At 41.4% G+C, this 18,697-nt stretch overlaps 1 protein-coding gene across 4 annotated transcripts in view; it reads right to left on the reverse strand.

Moving 5' to 3' along the window:
* Window positions 1-18,697, reverse strand: part of ASTN1 (astrotactin 1) — a 316,888-nt gene that overhangs the window by 118,008 nt on the left and 180,183 nt on the right. For all 4 annotated transcript variants that reach the window (XM_075287093.1, XM_075287091.1, XM_075287092.1 and 1 more), the window contains exon 3: window positions 15,892-16,079. In XM_075287093.1, the coding sequence (XP_075143194.1) occupies window positions 15,892-16,079 (188 nt within the window). The remainder of the gene's footprint in view (window positions 1-15,891; window positions 16,080-18,697) is intronic.

Here is an 18,697-nt window from a genome sequence, read left to right on the forward strand (position 1 = left end):
AATGTATGATTTGCATTGATAAATGTCAGCTGGAGGAATCCAGTCTTTTTAGTGTATGTGATGCTTTTGATCCATATGTATGCCAAACAACGTACCAAAAATAAGATTGGATTCACTCTTTTTCTATTTTTTTTAGGTATGCATATTAGGGTACCAGCCTACAGAGACGTACACTTATGTTTCTGCAAATTTTGTTATATAGAGTTGCCTACTGACAGCTGCAAGCTGGAATTGACATCCATTGTCTCTTCTTCAGCTGTGATTGACAATGTCACTCTCTGCCAATGCCATGGCTAACTGCAGCCAAATCTGGCACAGACATTTAAATATGTGGCACTACTATTGCTTTGAAAGATATTTTGAGCCTGATAGAACCCCTTTAAAGAGGACATTTCACTAATTCAGGCACAGTTGGAGTTTATTCTCTAGCCCCCACCATTCCTGAGCAATTGGTGCAGTCAGTTTTAGCTCCAATGCACTAATTAGGTTCTCTACGGTCAGGGTGGTCCTGGGACTAATTTGGAAGTCCTGGGATGAAGAATAGCAGAGATTACTCAGGAACAGTATAAACTAGAGAAAAAATTCCAATAACACCATAAATAGTGGAACAGTGCCTATTGAAGGATGCAAAGATTTGGAACGGATGGAGGTCCTCTTTAAAAGGAGTCTATCTCCAGAATAGTGGAGTATAGTATTTAGAGCTTTAAACGCGGCGTTAACGCGGCGTAATCGCGCACTGTAAAAAAACGCGGCGTAAACGCGCCACAATGCGCGGCGCTTTTACTCCGTGTGAACTCTGCCTTAAGTACAATGAACGGAATGGCAACACTCTCATAGTACCGATCAGATCATTAGCATATCTGGAAAATGGCTACTATCTCAGTAATGGAGGCACCGATCTGGAAGTAGAAGAATTTCATTTCTGTAAACTCCTTGACTGTGCTTATAGTTCAATATGGACTGTTATAGTGAGCCCCTTTGCCTCCACCCTTATCGGGATTTGAGCAAAGTGCATTACTGTTTACCTCGAGCAAGACACATACAGTCCTTTTAAACAGGTCTAACATCTGAACCACATGGGTTACAGCCACCATCTTGGTCTTGCCCATCTAGATTTTGACATATGACTGGTTAAAGCAAGGGTGCATATACTCGCACTCTCACTTTAACCAGTGTGCCGGAGAACACGAGAAGCTGACAGTGAAGAGATGAGAACATGATTGTATTATCATCCTGTCCCTGTCACTTCAGATGACCCCGGGGTGGGGAAACCAAGGACACGAACCCCCTATTATCAATCAAAAAGCATGGTTGCCATTTAACCTCTTATACGCTGTGGTCAATGTCGACCACACCATCTAAGTCATTTTACAGAAAAAAAGTAAAAATAGACTTTTTTTCTCCCGTAGTTAATGGAAAAAAACCAAAACAGACAAATGGTATCACCACATCCATAACAACCCTAAAATAAAATTAGAACATTCGTTATTCTACAAAATAAACGCTATAAACCGTAAAACTCAGAATTGATGTTTTCTGTTCATCAACAACAAAATAATTTAAAAAAAAGTCTTACGTCCTCAGAAAATACAAGGTCTGCTAAAGCTACATTGAAATCAACTAAAAGGCATTATTACAGCAGGAATGTACAAAGGGTTGAAAGGTTACTGGTGTAATGGTCAATAGTATAAGATCTCTAAGGGGTTAAGGTTTTAAGGTGAGTCATAAAACCAAAATCTGCCAAAGCAAAGTGACATTTTTGGGAGGGTTTTTACAATCTTACGCTAAGTTCACACCTGCCTTAGGGTTTCCATTCCTCCGGTCCACTTGGGGACGCAATAATTAAAACCCAATGTGCTTAAAAAGCGGTTACCCGTGGAATCCCATGGACCCCATAGACTATAATGAGATCTGCCAGGTTTCTCCCCAAAAAATGAGAACCCAATTTTCTCATGTACAAATTAAAGGGGTGATCCAGTTTCTAACATTGATGGCCTATCCTTATCAGCATGGTTCGTAATGTGTGAACCATACCATAAACCGTGCCGTCTCTGTACTGGTGATGTAGTTGTCCTGGGTGTTGGACCTTCACAGATCTAATATTGATGACTTATCCTATCAATGTTAGAAACTGGATAAACCCGTTTAATACAATAATGCAGTAAGTAAGCGGCCATTTTCTTGTGGCCTGCTGGCCCAAGACCTAGAAGTTTGACCGCCAGCGCCGGAAGAAGACGCGTGAAGAGGGCATTCCAGAAAAAGATGGAGGCGGTGCATGAGAGTTCTCTGGCAGCATTGGGGATGCCCTCAGTGCTGTTTGAGTGCTGGGGCCCACCCCCAGTGCTGTGAGAGAACTCATTTGCATACAGTTGAAAACCGAGATTTATACCGAACGGTGGCGCGGAGAAGACATCTAAAGGTAGGAGAAGAATAGCCTTTCTTAGGGCTATTCCTATGTGTCACGAGAAAAAAAAAATGTTTTTAATGGTAGAATCCCTTTAACTGTGTTCCAATGTGTTTATGGTAAGCAAAAATGCCCATATGGAGGCATATCGAAATTTAAGAAAGTAAAAAGGTCTGCATTGTAAAGGAACACAAAAGTGTGATATCGGACACACAGCTTCCTTGTCACATCGAGTCTTACAAGTGGTATTGTTGGTTTTTGAAAAAGTGGATAATTGGTTTTGTGTTCTTATTTTATTTCATGTCATTTTTTTCCGTCTCTCTCGCCTTTGACAGTGTCTCCAGTATTGTACACATCTGCTATGATCCAGGTATTATTGGAACATTGTGTAGACTACAAAAGGAAAGGCATTGCAGAGACAGATCCTGCGCCCCCAAGAATAATGCTATGGAATATCTTTGTATTTTTACTTTATGTCTGACCGTATATTTAGTTCTGTGTCACACATCTTAGTGCTCTGAGATCTCCATCTAACGTAAACCTTTGTATTAGTGCTCTCTACAACGTAAGGTCCATTAAATGGGTTTTCTAGGACTCGAAAAAATGGGGTTGTCAGACTCAAAAGAAAAATGGAACGGCTGCAAATAGATCCATTTACAGGTCCTCTATTCCAGGAGTGATAGTCCAGTCAACCCTGTGGCTGGTCCATGATGATGCTTTCTTGTGTACACGGATGACACGTGACTGCTGGAGCTAGTCAGTTGCTCACCAGTCTTTGGTGTAGAGGTTAGCCATGAGGTCAGTGACTGGCATAAGTGGTGACCTAGACAGACACAGAAGACGTCATCAAGGGCCGTCAACATCACTGACTGGTCTACTGCCTCTGGGACTGGGGTCCTGTTAAGGTCCCTTGCTGACGACCATAGTATGGTTCAATAGAGAATACACCATGGCCACCTACCTGGAGAAAATACCCCACCCCAAACACAGACAGACCCTGAGCCGGTATAGACTGAGCACCCACAACCTGGAGATGGAGATGGGGCGACACAGGCAGAAGTACTAGCCACGGGAGAACAGACTATGCCAGCACTGTGACCAGGGGGCCCTAGAAGATGAGAACCACTTCCTGCTACACTGCACCAAATACTCAGCTGTGAGGGCCGTCTACTTCCAAAGACTCTCTGCCCATATCCCAGGCTTCATATCTGCAGACGAGAAGAGGAAACTACATCCTACTGGGACTGGGAGAAGAAGAGGCCACTGTGGAGATCGCTGCCCAATACGTGTCCAGCTGTCACCAAACAAGAGGAAGATGAGACCCCACGGACTGTTATACCCCAAATCACCCACCCCACCTCCCATATAGCGGCCACCAACTAAGAGGAAGATGAGACTTCACGGACTGTTATACCCCAAACCACCCACCCCACCTCCCCATATAGTGGCCACTAACTAAGAGGAAGATGAGACTCCACGGACTGTTATACCCCAAACCACCCACCCCACCCACCCCACCTCCCCATATAGTGGCCACTAAGAGGAAGATGAGACTCCATGGACTGTTATACCCCAAATCAACCACCCCACCCCCCCATACCCAACTCCCCCACCACACACACACTTTACTAGCTTTGGCAATGCCAAATATCTATTCGGATGTGCCAATAAAGCCTGTTTGATTTGATTTGATATCCGGCTTTTTCCAGTATTGCACACTGATCCATTCATCTCTGTCGGCTCAATGAATTAACCAGTCCTGTGTTTGGGCTGATAGTCCGGCTCACAAAACTCAGGACAGGTCCTATTCCAGTCTGGTTTTGTAGCCGTGCTTCCATGGCTCCTGTTCTTTGACTGAAATGGGTCGTGGATGCACGGCCATTGGCCGGACGGCACACAGATGACAGAAGAAGACCCAGATACCTTCTCATTTGGGGTCCCATGCTCAAAACAGCTTTCCATCTTGAGAGTACACAGCTCAAGAACCTTCTGTATTCTTAATAAATGGGGATCTAGACTTTCCCACCTATTATATATTTATGGCCTGAACTGAATGTCACTTCCAATAATAGGGTTTATTTCCGTCTGATTATTTTATGGAAATGTAGGATTTTGCCCTTTTCTAGTTAATATTTGTCTTACAAGATTAATTAATGGCAACTTTAATAGTCATTTCATGATAGGGAAAGTAGTAATCTATGAGATGTTATCAGCAAATGCTTTTAAGGTTTTGGCAGCTACTGTGTATAAATTTTGGTTCTCGGTCATATTTTACAGGTTTTATAGAATATCAGTACACAGCTAACAAACAGAATATAGACATCCTTGGCGCAGGCTTAATGATGACTCTTGGCCAAATTTCTAAGTCAGAACTCAATACCAAACAACCTGAAACTGAATTTTAAAGGCATCTGCACCTATATATTAAATCTCAAAGGTCATTTCCTCTTAACCGACAAAGCTTTACTCTTGTTAGAGCTGCACTTTGTGTTACACAGCTGTTCTCCTACTCTAAACTGAGGCAGGAAGTAGCTTCCATAGACAGGAAGTAGCTGCCATAGACAGGAAGTAGCTGCCATAGACAGGAAGTAGCTGCCATAGACAGGAAGTAGCTGCCATAGACAGGAAGTAGCTGTTAAAGTCTTACATGCACACTAGCAGCAAAAGACCCTCAAAAGGACAGATTTGGTTGCGGTAACAACAGTAGGTTTGTAAGTCTGTCTGATACACCATTAGAGGAGTGGCAGACGCCCATTAAATTACACAAATATCCATATCTACCTGTATATTCCTATATATTCCTGTCCTTTATCATATAATCCTATATATCACAGAGCTCAGCTTCTCTCCTCTATCCTATAAACTTATATATCACACAGCTCAGCTTCTCTCCTCTATCATATAACCCTATATATCACACAGCTCAGCTTCTCTCCTCTATCATATAACCCTATATATCACACAGCTCCGGTTCTCTCCTCTATCCTATAACCCTATATATCACAGAGCTCAGCTTCTCTCCTCTATCATATAACCCTATATATCACAGAGCTCAGCTTCTCTCCTCTATCACATAACCCTATATATCACACAGCTCCGGTTCTCTCCTCTATCCTATAACCCTATATATCACAGAGCTCAGCTTCTCTCCTCTATCATATAGCCCTATATATCACAGAGCTCAGCTTCTCTCCTCTATCCTATAACCCTATATATCACAGAGCTCAGCTTCTCTCCTCTATCATATAATCATATATATCACAGAGCTCAGCTTCTCTCCTCTATCATATAACCCTATATATCACACAGCTCAGTTTCTCTCCTCTATCATATTACCCTATATATCACAGAGCTCAGCTTCTCTCCTCTATCATATAACCCTATATATCACAGAGCTCAGCTTCTCTCCTCTATCATATAACCTTATATATCACAGAGCTCAGCTTCTCTCCTCTATCATATAACCTATATATCACAGAGCTCAGCTTCTCTCCTCTATCATATAACCCTATATATCACAGAGCTCAGCTTCTCTCCTCTATCATATAACCCTATATATCACAGAGCTCAGCTTCTCTCCTCTATCATACACTCCTATATATCACAGAGCTCAGCTTCTCTCCTCCGTCATATATATCATCTTCTCCCTCTATCACATCCAGCTATTGACTGGTTGGCTATAATGAATTTTGCCCATGCCAAGTACACAAACATCCAACACCTTGAAAATTCCGTGAAGGATGTTGATATGAGAAAATCAGTTCCAAATTCTTCCTATACAGCAATTGTTTTATAAAACACTAACTTTTACTGATGCCAGAGTGTGAAGAAGACTTAATTTTCTCCATTAAGATACATTAATATTCTACAAGAAGGTAATGGGACACAATGACATAATATTATTCTAAGCAAACAAAGACTTAGTCCCAAAGACAGTGGGGTTGAGAGAGACAAAGTGAGCGGCGTTCACTAATATAAGGACCTGGAGACGTGTTGACAGCTCATTGCTTTTGTTCTAATTATTCACATAATATATTAAGATGTGAGCTGGGAGTGTGATGGATGGTGGGGGAAAGAGAATGTGGAGAGGGGAATTCAGACAGCTTGTTATCAAAATTAATTATCCAGGAAATAAATATCCACTGAGATCGCCTAGAAGAGAGTGACGGGGGGGATCTTCTAGTTTCAGAAGGAATAAGAAAAGTCACTTGGAGGCCCCCAGGCTCTGACCTATTCTGTAAATGACAATACTCAATGTCCCAATTTATTATATGCAAGAGAGTCTACAGGGCATGCATCCATCATACACTTCACTGTTAGAAGATTATTGAAGATTATTAATGTCATTAGTGCCTTCACCCACTCCGAGAGACTGCTGCAATGACTTCAGACATCTGAAGAAGTAGCAAGACTGGTACTGACTATAGAGACACACAAAAAGTTATAAACTATAAACAGTATGATATATGTATATACATTATATAGTGTATACAATATATATCTTCAATAATATTTATTCGGAGCCGATCAGTTGATATTTTTTTACGCCCTGACATGGGGTGGTCACCTCTGGTCATCCATTCATGGAAATTCCTTCTTTGACTTCCATATTTCCAATCCTTTGATCCTTCTTTTGCAAATTCCAGGACAAAAAATCGGAGATAGCTCTATGACTGATATCAAGATCGGCCATATTTCATCTCAAGGCTTTAATCCCACCGTCACTCCAAATTCGTGCTCCATTGTTTTCTATCCAACGCCACCCAGGCGATCCTCCTAGTCTATCCTTTCCTAATTTTTATGGCAGTGACCCTTCAACCCTATTACTGTGTAATGGTTTGCCTATCTTTATTTTCAAGCCGTACCCTTAAGCTAAAACCCCACATAGCGAATCCCGGCTAAAAACCAAAGCGGGTTGTTTTCTTCCCCTATTAACTTTCTAAGGAAAACGTTTGTGATTGAGGAGCAAAAATTACCATGTTGTGTCTTCCCAAAACGCACTAGTTTTTGAAAAAGCAGATTTTTCGCAGTTGTGGAGGACATTTTTTTATTTTTTCCGAAAAAGGGCATATTCAGAGTAACTAGGTAAGAAACAGTTAATGTCTCCTCATTTTCAAGTGTGAATAAAAATCAATACAGATTCCAGAAAAGAACAAAACTGCTTGAAAATAATGTAACAGTTTTGGAATTATGCAGTTCAAGAATTATTAGAAAAATTTATTTTATCAAATTTTTCTAATAAACAGATGAGTCATATTTTTTTTAACCTTTCCTCCTTCAATACATCATGAGATAAGCGGCACAAGATGGCCAGCTTTGTAAAGACAACATGGTTTTGCAGTAAGTTGGTCAGTAGTTATACTATATGTGTCTATCTGTGGACACCCAGATAGACATAGGCTGACTTCCTCACTTCTGGGCAGGATCTGAGGGCTACCAACAGCCCAGGGTCACTGACCAGACCTGGTCTGAAGAAGATGCATATCGGCACCCCTGATCTCGAAGTGGGGGACATATAGCATGGCGGAACCATTTAGAAGCTGCAGTCATGTTAAGAGGTTCCTCCTACTGGGAGTTATGGAGCAGGGTGTTAGCTGTCAAACACCCGCTCCCGATGCCGTGGGCGGTCACGAAGGGGTTTAAGGCCTGTGAAATCACAGGGCTGGCTACTGATTGGCTGCACGCATGGCATTGTGGGTGATACTGCATTCCCAGAGTTCCTTGCCCCATGTCCTAACATGGGCAGCAGCCATTCTAGGAACAAATGTGATTCGTTACCACGAAGTGTAAGGAAATCCAGATTCAACGCGAAATGAATAGTTCCTGAAATTTAGATCGAATTCCACTTCTTCAGCCTTGATTGGCTCATCTCTAATCATGATCATGTTCTGAATTTCTTAATAAACTGGAGTCTTTAAGGAGAGTCCCCCCGCCCAAGAATTTAACCGCAACCAACATATTTTAATATTATTATATCTGTAATGTGTCCTATAATGCGGTGGTAGCAGTTGAATATGCTTGAGGTTGATGGTAGACTCCCTTTATTTATATTCCCAAAAGGTAAGGGTCACATCTATACCTTTATTGGTGGAAATACCCAATATGGAGACACCAAGAGTTCTGGGTCTCTTTATACTCAGCCTAATAATTCTGAGCGCATTTGTTTGTTCTTTCCTATGAACGTCTTCCAATAACCGTTTCCCGGCTAGGTCAACAACCCTTCCGCAATTCTATACAAGGTTGTCCAGCTTATCACACCCCCATTCAGTGAACAGGATTGCGATATTAACTCTTTATGTCATAAGCCAATGCTCCTCTTCCAAGTGTCAGGTCGACCCCGTAGAAGATGACTGCTATTATACAATGAGCTGTTTTTAATTCATTAGTTACAATGTATCCTGCTGCAGACATGTGTCAGGATACAGACTGCCAGGCACCCAATTAAAGTGGCAAATCTGGATAATTGCTATTGTTTGAATATCCTCTCTTCAAAGATGAAGACGGGCCTCAACAATGCGTTCTGTCGAATGTACATTTCAGGTGGGATAAAAGAGAAGCAGATTATAATTGTCTTCTTCTCACAGTTCCGACTGTTAACTGGGGCTAACTCAGCGTCTCATTAGGCAAAATCTAACAGGTACACCTAAAAGGACGCTGTGCGCATGAAGTATGACTGGCATAACTTGTTCTGAAATGGCTCATGGAGAAGAGTGGGAAGCGGCTCTATCTTTCATCTCGAGTCAGCCGAAATGTTTGCTATCTATAAATACAACAAAGCGCAGAGAGAGGCTGGCAGGATAGGTTCAAAGGGAAGCGGGTAATGACTGACTGCTAAGGAGATGTTCTCCAGCTTGTTTATTTTATTGTTAGAAGATTTCTTGACAATCTTGCATTTAAAAAATATGATTTTATTACTTTGGTTTACCAGTTTGGTTTTTCTATTGTTTGCATGTTTGCAAATTCTGAAAAAAAAAGTAACGTAATTTAAAATGATAATGGTTGTCCAATGGTAGAATCTAGAAAAAAAGGGAGCTGATTAGAGATGAGTGAACAGTGAAATATTCAATATTCGATATTCGTTTCGAGTAGCCCCTCAATATTCGACTATTCGAATGAATATCGAACCCCATTATAGTCTATGGGGAAAAAAGCTTTGTTTCAGGGGAAACCACTCTTCAACTCAGGAGAGTCCCCAAGTCCACTATGACACCTCAGCAAATGAGGACAACACCTCTGGAATGTAACTGGGACAGCAGAGGAAGCATGTCTGGGAGCATCTAACATGCCCAAGTCACTGTATTATGTCGCTAATAGAGATGAGCGAACACTGTTCGGATCAGCCGATCCGAACAGCACGCTTCCATAGAAATGAATGGAAGCACCTGTGACGCCAGTCGGCGTCACAGTCACAACACACAGCCAGCTCTGCTGCATCTCAGATGTAGCAGGGTTCAGCACACAGTCAGCTCTGCTGTATCTCAAATGTAGCAGGGTTCAGTGCACAGTCAGCTCTGCTGCATCTCAGATGTAGCAGGGTTCAGCGCACAGTCAGCTCTGCTGCATCTCAGATGTAGCAGGGTTCAGCGCACGGCCAGCTCTGCTGCATCTCAGATGTAGCAGGGTTCAGTGCACAGTCAGCTCTGCTGCATCTCAGGTGTAGCATAGATCAGCGCACGGCTAGCTTTGCTGCATCTCTGGTGTAGCAAAGCACAGCGCACGACCCGCTCTGCTGCATCTCAGGTGTAGCAAAGCTGTGTCAACTCTGCTATACCTGAGATCTGACCACAATGGTGACTGCTGTGGACCAATCTTAGACTCTGCCTCCTCTGGCAGAACCAGCGTTGATTGGCTGAATGCTGTACTCTGTATGGCATTCGGCCAATCAATGCTGGTCAATGCATTCCTATGAGAAAAAGTCAGCTTCCGCATAACACAAGCTGACAGGGACCCTGACGAGATAGAGCCCCAAAGAGCTGTTTGAGTAACATTTCTACTGAAATAAAACTAATCATGAAACATGACATAAAAGCTAAAAGTGTTCGGGAGCCTTCCACAGCACTCGCGTGTACGGCTGTGAATGGTAGCCGGCGTTACTCCGTGTGAAGGCAGCCTTAGATTGGAATTGAATATCTCGAACAGCCTGATATCCGATCGAATATCAATTCGATCGAACGCCGTTCGCTCATCTCTTGAGCTGATTTATCAAGACTTATGCGCCAGAAAAATGGCATACAAGTAAAAAAAAGGTCACATTTTTTAAGCAAGTAGGAATTTTTGGATGGAATTTTTGGAATAGTGGATGGAATGACAGTAGACAGAAAGGAAGTAATAATGTATAATCCTAATCTGGATTCAGCCCAGTAAACAGCCATAGACGAGAAACAAGCACAGAAACAAACAGAACCTAGTAAAAGTACAGATCTCATAATATACAGAAAAGACACTAGAAAAGAACAAGATCAGAAAAATCTGGAAACAAAAATAGTGGTGTAAAAGCAGCCTTAAAGGGGTTGGCCATAGATAACTGACATGCAGCCCCAACATGGCTCAACTGTTCAGGGCCACATCTGATGCAAGTACTATACACAACATGGATCTAGAAGCAGCTGGCTCTGTGACAAGTTCAGGTACTGCCACTCAGCTCTCATTTACTGTAATGGGAGCTTTAATGGGAACTATACCGGGAATGGAGCCAAATGTCTATGTGTATAGTATAGGCATTGAAACTGGCCCTGAACCGCTGATTTGTGCATTGGCAATCATTTGGCCACCTCAAATCAGATATTCTTGGCCTAGCCTAAGGATAGTCTATAAATAAAAAATCCTGGCCAACCCCTTTAAAGAGGTTTCCCAGGGTCTGTACAGTTTGGATACTGGAGAGTGAAGAAGAACCATTCACAGGATAAGTTATTATTATCAGATTGTGGGGCCGACACAAAGACCCCTGCACCCATCAGATACACTAGTCAATCTCCAGGGCTGGAAGATACACATTGGATGGAGATACGCTTTGTCCATTGTAGACAGTAGGCTCAGGCTATAATTGGTACAGCTGATCGAGGTAGGGTCCAAGTATAGGACCATCACTAGGACCTATACTGTCTATATGATTCACTATATGTATACATTTTGGTCTTCTATATAAAAACTCCCATCACGTTGGTATAAAGGTACCAGCTCTGCCGCAGGTCTGACCGATCCTACACATCCCCACATTTGTGCTAGAAATGGAAATGTGACATCATCCCCTATAACGCTTTGGCTATTGTGTATATAGCCAGCTTTAAGATTGACAGGTCCTCTCCTCTTCATCTATAAAGTCTTTGTGGTTCATATTTCCCCCATAGAACCCCCAGTTGCATTGAAAATATAAACCAGTCAAAAACCAGTAATCATTTTGGATATAAGGCCTCTCCGGTGGAAAAAAAAATAACTCCTTGGGCCTCCATTTATTTTACAGTACACACTGGACATCAGAGCGTGCCGTATGATAAATAATGTATAAGCAGCAAAAACAAGAAGCACTTTACATTCTTCCTAACAGTTCGAGCCAGAAGCAGAATACTAAAGCCAAACCAGAGAACCGGAGTAAATAATAGACACAAGTGCTTTAAAAAAACAAGCGCTGAGATGTAAGGTCAGCTCTGAACTGTCAGAAAGTTATAAATGGCCCAAAAGTGAAGGCGTCATAGGTATTTATCCATTATATCTGTAAGGTCGGTTTGACATGGCCATAAAACAGCCGTATTTAAGGCTTTATATAACAGCCCTTGCACTTGGACTAGCCGCGGTTCTACTGAATCAAACTTATTTCTCCATAGAGGGCTCTGAATAGGGTAATACTAACATTTAGGGACATACATATTAAATTTGGGTCAGCGTAACTTCAAAATTTGGTCAGGACTGGTTGTTCAGCTCATGTTCGGCCTATTTTAGCAAAAAAAAAAAAAAAAAAACAACATCAACATGCCCATTCCTTTCTCAAGAGATATCTGACTGCTACTTACTTATTTTCCCCATTCAGAACACAATGCATGGTTGGCCATACTGGGAATCAGGATTCAAAGAGGAATGACTATTAAATGTATATGGCCACCTTTACATGATAACATAGTGGATGAGGTTGAGTGAAGACACATGTCCATGATGTTCCACCTATTACCCAACTATTGAATGTGTATGGTCACCTTTACTTAATAACGTAGTGGATGAGGTTGGGTGAAGATACAGGTCCATGAAGTCCCACCTATTACCCAAGTATTGAACGTGTATGGCCACCATTACATAATAACACAGTGGATGAGGTTGAGTGAAGACACAGGACCTTGAAGTCCCACCTATTATTGAATGTGTATGGCCACCTTTACATAACATAGTGGATGAGGTTTAGTGAAGACACATGTCCATTAAGTCCCACCTATTACCCAACTATTGAATGTGTATGGTTGCCACTACATAATAACACAATGGATGAGGTATGGTGAAGACACAGGTCCCTGAAGTCCCACCTATTACCCAACTATTGAATGTGTATGGCCACCTTTACTTAATAAGATAGTGGATGAGGTTGAATGAAGACACAGGTCCATGATGTCCCATCTAGTACCCAACTATTAAATGTATATGGCTACCATTACATAATAATAGTGGATGAGGTAGAGTGAAGACACATGTCCATGAAGTTCCACGTATTACCCAACTATTGAATGTGTATGGTCACCTTTACTTAATAACATAGTGGATGAGGTTGGGTGAAGATACAGGTCCATGAAGTCCCACCTATTACCCAAGTATTGAATGCGTATGGTCACCTTTACTTAATAAAGGTAGAGGCCCATGAAGTCCCACCTATTACCCAAGTATTGAATGTGTATGGCCACCTTTACTTAATAACATAGTGGATGAGGTTGGGTGAAGACATATGTCCATAAAGTCCCACCTATTACCCAAGTATTGAACGTGTATGGTCACCTTTACTTAATAACATAGTGGATGAGGTTGGGTGAAGATACAGGTCCAGGAAGTCCCACCTATTACCCAAGTATTGAACATGTATGGCCACCATTACATAATAACACAATGGATGAGGTTGGGTGAAGACACAGGTTCTGGAGGTCCTGGAAGTCTTCATTCAACTATTGAATGTGTATAGCTGCCTTTACATAACATAGTGGATGAGGTTTAGTGAAGACACATGTCCATGAAGTCCAACCTAGTACCCAACTATTGAATGTGTATGGTTGCCATTACATAATAACACAATGGATGAGGTATGGTGAAGACACAGGTCCGTGCAGTCCCACCTATTACCATAAAGTGTTGATAGAGAAGAAGGCAAAAAAAAATAAAAAATGAGGCTGATGGCAACTGCTCCATGTAAAGGGAAAAATTCCTTCCTGAATCATACCCAGGAATAAGTATAAAACCCTAGATCAACTTGTCGTCACCAAAAAATCTAAAACCCATAACCTGTTCACAGTCATTTAAAAACAGTCTACGTAAATGACAAGTATACTAAAAGGGAGTCTGTCATCAGAAGCCAGCATATCAGCCCAGCTCACAGATAGATAGGTGAGGGTCACCTGAACCATATGGTGTTTTCCCATTATGAATTGCTGTAAAGGAACTCTTTGGAGCAACAAGGGTGTTGCCATTGCTGCAAAGATGTATGTCCTCATTGCTCCAAACTGCTCATTTGCATATTGACAAAAAATACATTCTAGAGGCAACTGAGGTATCCAATCACAAGGGGAAAGCAACATTTTATTCAGGTGAGCCTTACTTATAATATGTTGAGTTCTGATGACAGACTCCCTTTACATACATACATACATACATACATATATACATACAGTCCTATGAAAAAGTTTGGGCACCCCTATTAATCTTAATCATTTTTAGTTCTAAATATTTTGGTGTTTGCAACAGCCATTTCAGTTTGATATATCTAATAACTGATGGACACAGTAATATTTCAGGATTGAAATGAGGTTTATTGTACTAACAGAAAATGCGCAATATGCATTAAACCAAAATTTGACCGGTGCAAAAGTATGGGCACCTCAACAGAAAAGTGACATTAATATTTAGTAGATCCTCCTTTTGCAAAGATAACAGCCTCTAGTCGCTTCCTGTAGCTTTTAATCAGTTCCTGGATCCTGGATAAAGGTATTTTGGACAAACAATTCAAGTTCAGTTAAGTTAGATGGTCGCCGAGCATGGACAGCCCACTTCAAATCATCCCACAGATGTTCAATGATATTCAGGTCTGGGGACTGGGATGGCCATTCCAGAACATTGTAATTGTTCCTCTGCATGAATGCCTGAGGATTTGGAGCGGTGTTTTGGATCATTGTCTTGCTGAAATATCCATCCCCGGCGTAACTTCAACTTCGTCACTGATTCTTGAACATTCTCAAGAATCTGCTGATACTGAGTGGAATCCATGCGACTCTCAACTTTAACAAGATTCCCGGTGCCGGCATTGGCCACACAGCCCCAAAGCATGATGGAACCTCCACCAAATTTTACAGTGGGTAGCATGTGTTTTTCTTGGAATGCTGTTTCTTTTTGGACGCCATGCATAACGCCTTTTTTTTTATAACCAAACAACTCAATTTTTGTTTCCAAAATGAAGCTGCCTTGTCCAAATGTGCTTTTTCATACCTCAGGCAACTCTATTTGTGGCGTACGTGCAGAAACGGCTTCTTTCTCATCACTCTCCCATACAGCTTCTATTTGTGCAAAGTGCGCTGTATAGTTGACCGATGCACAGTGACACCATCTGCAGCAAGATGATGCTGCAGCTCTTTGGAGGTGGTCTGTGGATTGTCCTTGACTGTTCTCACCATTCTTCTTCTCTGCCTTTCTGATATTTTTCTTGGCCTGCCACTTCTGGACTTAACAAGAACTGTCCCTGTGGTCTTCCATTTCCTTACTATGTTCCTCACAGTGGAAACTGACAGGTTAAATCTCTGAGACAACGTTTTGTATCCTTCCCCTGAACAACTATGTTGAACAATCTTTGTTTTCAGATCATTTGAGAGCGGGCTGTCCATGTTCGGCGACCATCAAACTTAACTGAACTTGAATTGTTTTGTAGAAAGAAATGGTCCAAAATACCTTCATCCAGGATCCAGGAACTGATTAAAAGCTACAGGAAGCGACTAGAGGCTGTTATCTTTGCAAAAGGAGGATCTACTAAATATTAATGTCACTTTTCTGTTGAGGTGCCCATATTTTTGCACCGGTCAAATTTTGGTTTAATGCATATTGCGCATTTTCTGTTAGTACAATAAACCTCATTTCAATCCTGAAATATTACTGTGTCCATCAGTTATTAGATATATCAAACTGAAATGGCTGTTGCAAACACCAAAATATTTAGAACTAAAAATGATTAAGATTAATAGGGGTGCCCAAACTTTTTCATAGGACTGTACATACATGCTATTCAAAACATGAGGCAGTACTGAAAACCAACTTACCATGACTGAAATATGTAATATCCTTAATTCTTCTTCCGCCGCCTCGCCTGGAGGTTCTTCTGTCGGTTCTTGACCTGGCAAATTTGATGATCCATCCTGGTGGTGAATATGGAAGAGGAGCGTCCCATTTTCAAGCCATTGTTGTCTCCAGCGAACTAGAGGGATGTCATCTGTATTTCCGGCAATTTCTGGAAGAATCCAATAAAAAAAATTTAATTGTCTGACCAAACATTAAAGTGACCAAGGTTGGAACTTTATATGGAAGGCAAAGAATTTATCACGATGGGGATTTATTGCAGGTGTCTGTGTTGGGATTATTTGGGTCCCATTTACTAAGTGTCCCACAATATTTGATACATTTGGCTTATCTGTAAGTCTAATATTTTTCTCTTGAAATTTTATTCCACTATCTATTCCACCCTCTTACTGGGATAAGATGGTGTCATACAAGCTGCTAAACAGACCAGCCATGTTCCCTCCAAAATAGTTGTCTGTTTATTTAATGGATGTCACATGGCAGTATTGATTTCATTGTCCGTTAATTGGGGCTATACTCATGACTGTAAATATATAGGTCATCTCCTACTTTTGGTTGTTTTACGGATCCCTCCATACACTGAAATGTATGGGGATCCATGAAAACGGGTGGGTGCCCCTTGGGGCAAGACAGCCATGAAAAGTGGATGTTGTTGGTTGTGTATGTATAGCCTTAGACTTTATAGGAAAAAAACACAGAAAATTAGCATTTTTTAAGGAAAAAAATGCCCAAACCCACAAATTTTTGCAAAATTAGCTAACCATCTAATGTGTATGAAGGTGTCTCGGCTTTCCTCAAATGGGAGATGTTAAGGTAAAGAATTACTGAACGCTCAAGGTGGCCGTACATAAGTGGTAAATTCAACTTATGCCTCGGAAAACAAGGATCTATTTTTCTTGGGTATATTGACTGACTAAGTATAAGGCTGAGGCCACACGTTGCGGAAATGCACAGACAATATGTTTCATTATACAGTCTTAGATCCAATTAAACAGTGGTAACCTGCAGAAACCCACGGACCCTATAGACTATGAAGGGATCCGCCATGTTTCTGTCTGGTTTCCTCCTTGCAGAACTCTCCACTGGATTCTGCACCGTAGTCTCCAACGCTGGTGTGAATCCAGCCTTAATGAGATTTTGTTCACTCATTGTGGAAAAGTTGCATTTCAAAAAAGTTGCCCAAACCCACAAATTTTGGCAGATGGAGCTTATCTAATGGATATGAAGGTGGTCCAACTTTCCTCAAATGGAAAATATCGAGATAAAGAAGCACGGAACACTATAGGTGGTTGTCGGTATGTACTAAATTCGCCTACATCTGGGAAAACATGGATGGGGCTCTTGGACTATTTTCCGTGGGGCGGTAGACTGTCTATAATTAGATGGTATTTAACTTCCACTAACTTTTTCCATCTGTGCCATGGATAGAAGCATTTTACCTCGATAAATAATTCATCTTATTTTGTTGTACAGAATTCTCAGAATTCTATTGTTTTTGTATCTGTGCCATAGACAGAGCTAACTACTCCACCGAACGCGACGTCTATAACTGGTACAATTTCCCATAAAAGAAAGACAAAAACAAACAAACAAACATATTCTATGCAATATTGAATACTATAAATATTTCTCCTTTGGATTTCACCTCCTGCTGTTCAACCCATGCTTGATAAATCGTGAATATTCCTCTTACAATATCCCACGCCAAGTGACACAATGAATATAAAAATGAGCGTTCTCGCTCTGGGTAAATTCAGGGCCGAGTGTATAAGAAACACTATTCATGCATTTGTAACATGTCGAAAAGTTTGCGTTTCCAAACATCTGGCACGTTGGCGCGGAGCCTAATTGATCATCTGCATTATTAACTTATGGAGAAAAACTACTTCTACTCTATTAATGTTTCAGAGTGAAATATCGAAATTGTGGACCATTGTAAAACAGGAGTCATAAAAGTAAGATAAAATAATAATAGCCATTAATTTATCGCCCCGAGCTTGCTCCGGGAGAGGAGAGCACAATGTGTGAAGCCCCCTGGTGACTTATATGTATTGATCAATGTGTCCAGTAGACAAGGTTAAAGAGCAAATGTTTTTCTCAAATGACAAGGTCCCGAGGGACCCATTATGTTACTGTTACGGCCGGTTCTCACACCAATGTGAGTCTTCTGTAGGGATACAACCAAAACACAATGGAAACTAATTTCCACTTCTTCACTGTTTATTTTAAGGCTGACAATATGGGTAGCCAGTATGGAGAGTTATATTACTAGTAATGGGGTAAGCTCATTATTAAATGGGTTATCCACTTTCTTATACTGATAGCCTATCCTTAGGATAGGCCATCACCCTGCAGATCAACTGCTCTAGGGCAGTGGGGTTCCTGCTACTGATTTGTCATAGACTTCAATGGGGCATGTAGTAAAGCTCACCAGATACAGCACTGCCCTGGAGCAGTCTATCGTTAGGTTCATACCTGCATTCGGCTTTCTGTTCCTCAGGTCTGCTTGGAGACCAGAGAAAGGGAAACCTAACCCACTTAAAAATTGGTTACCCTCGCCAGGTTTCCATCTGATTTCCGCTTGAAAATGAGGAAATCATTGCACCTCCAGCCCCACTAACTTATGCTTTGACTCCACCCATTCCCATCAATGTCTCTTTGTGCCCCTGCACAGTATAATGCCCCTATAGTGGCCCTGACAGTATGCCCCCACATTATAATGTCTCCCTCCGGTTTCCTCCAAAATTTAATGTTCAGAGGACACAGATG

The sequence above is a fragment of the Leptodactylus fuscus genome, chromosome 9 (genome assembly GCF_031893055.1).
Source record: "Leptodactylus fuscus isolate aLepFus1 chromosome 9, aLepFus1.hap2, whole genome shotgun sequence".
Taxonomy (NCBI): domain Eukaryota; kingdom Metazoa; phylum Chordata; class Amphibia; order Anura; family Leptodactylidae; genus Leptodactylus; species Leptodactylus fuscus.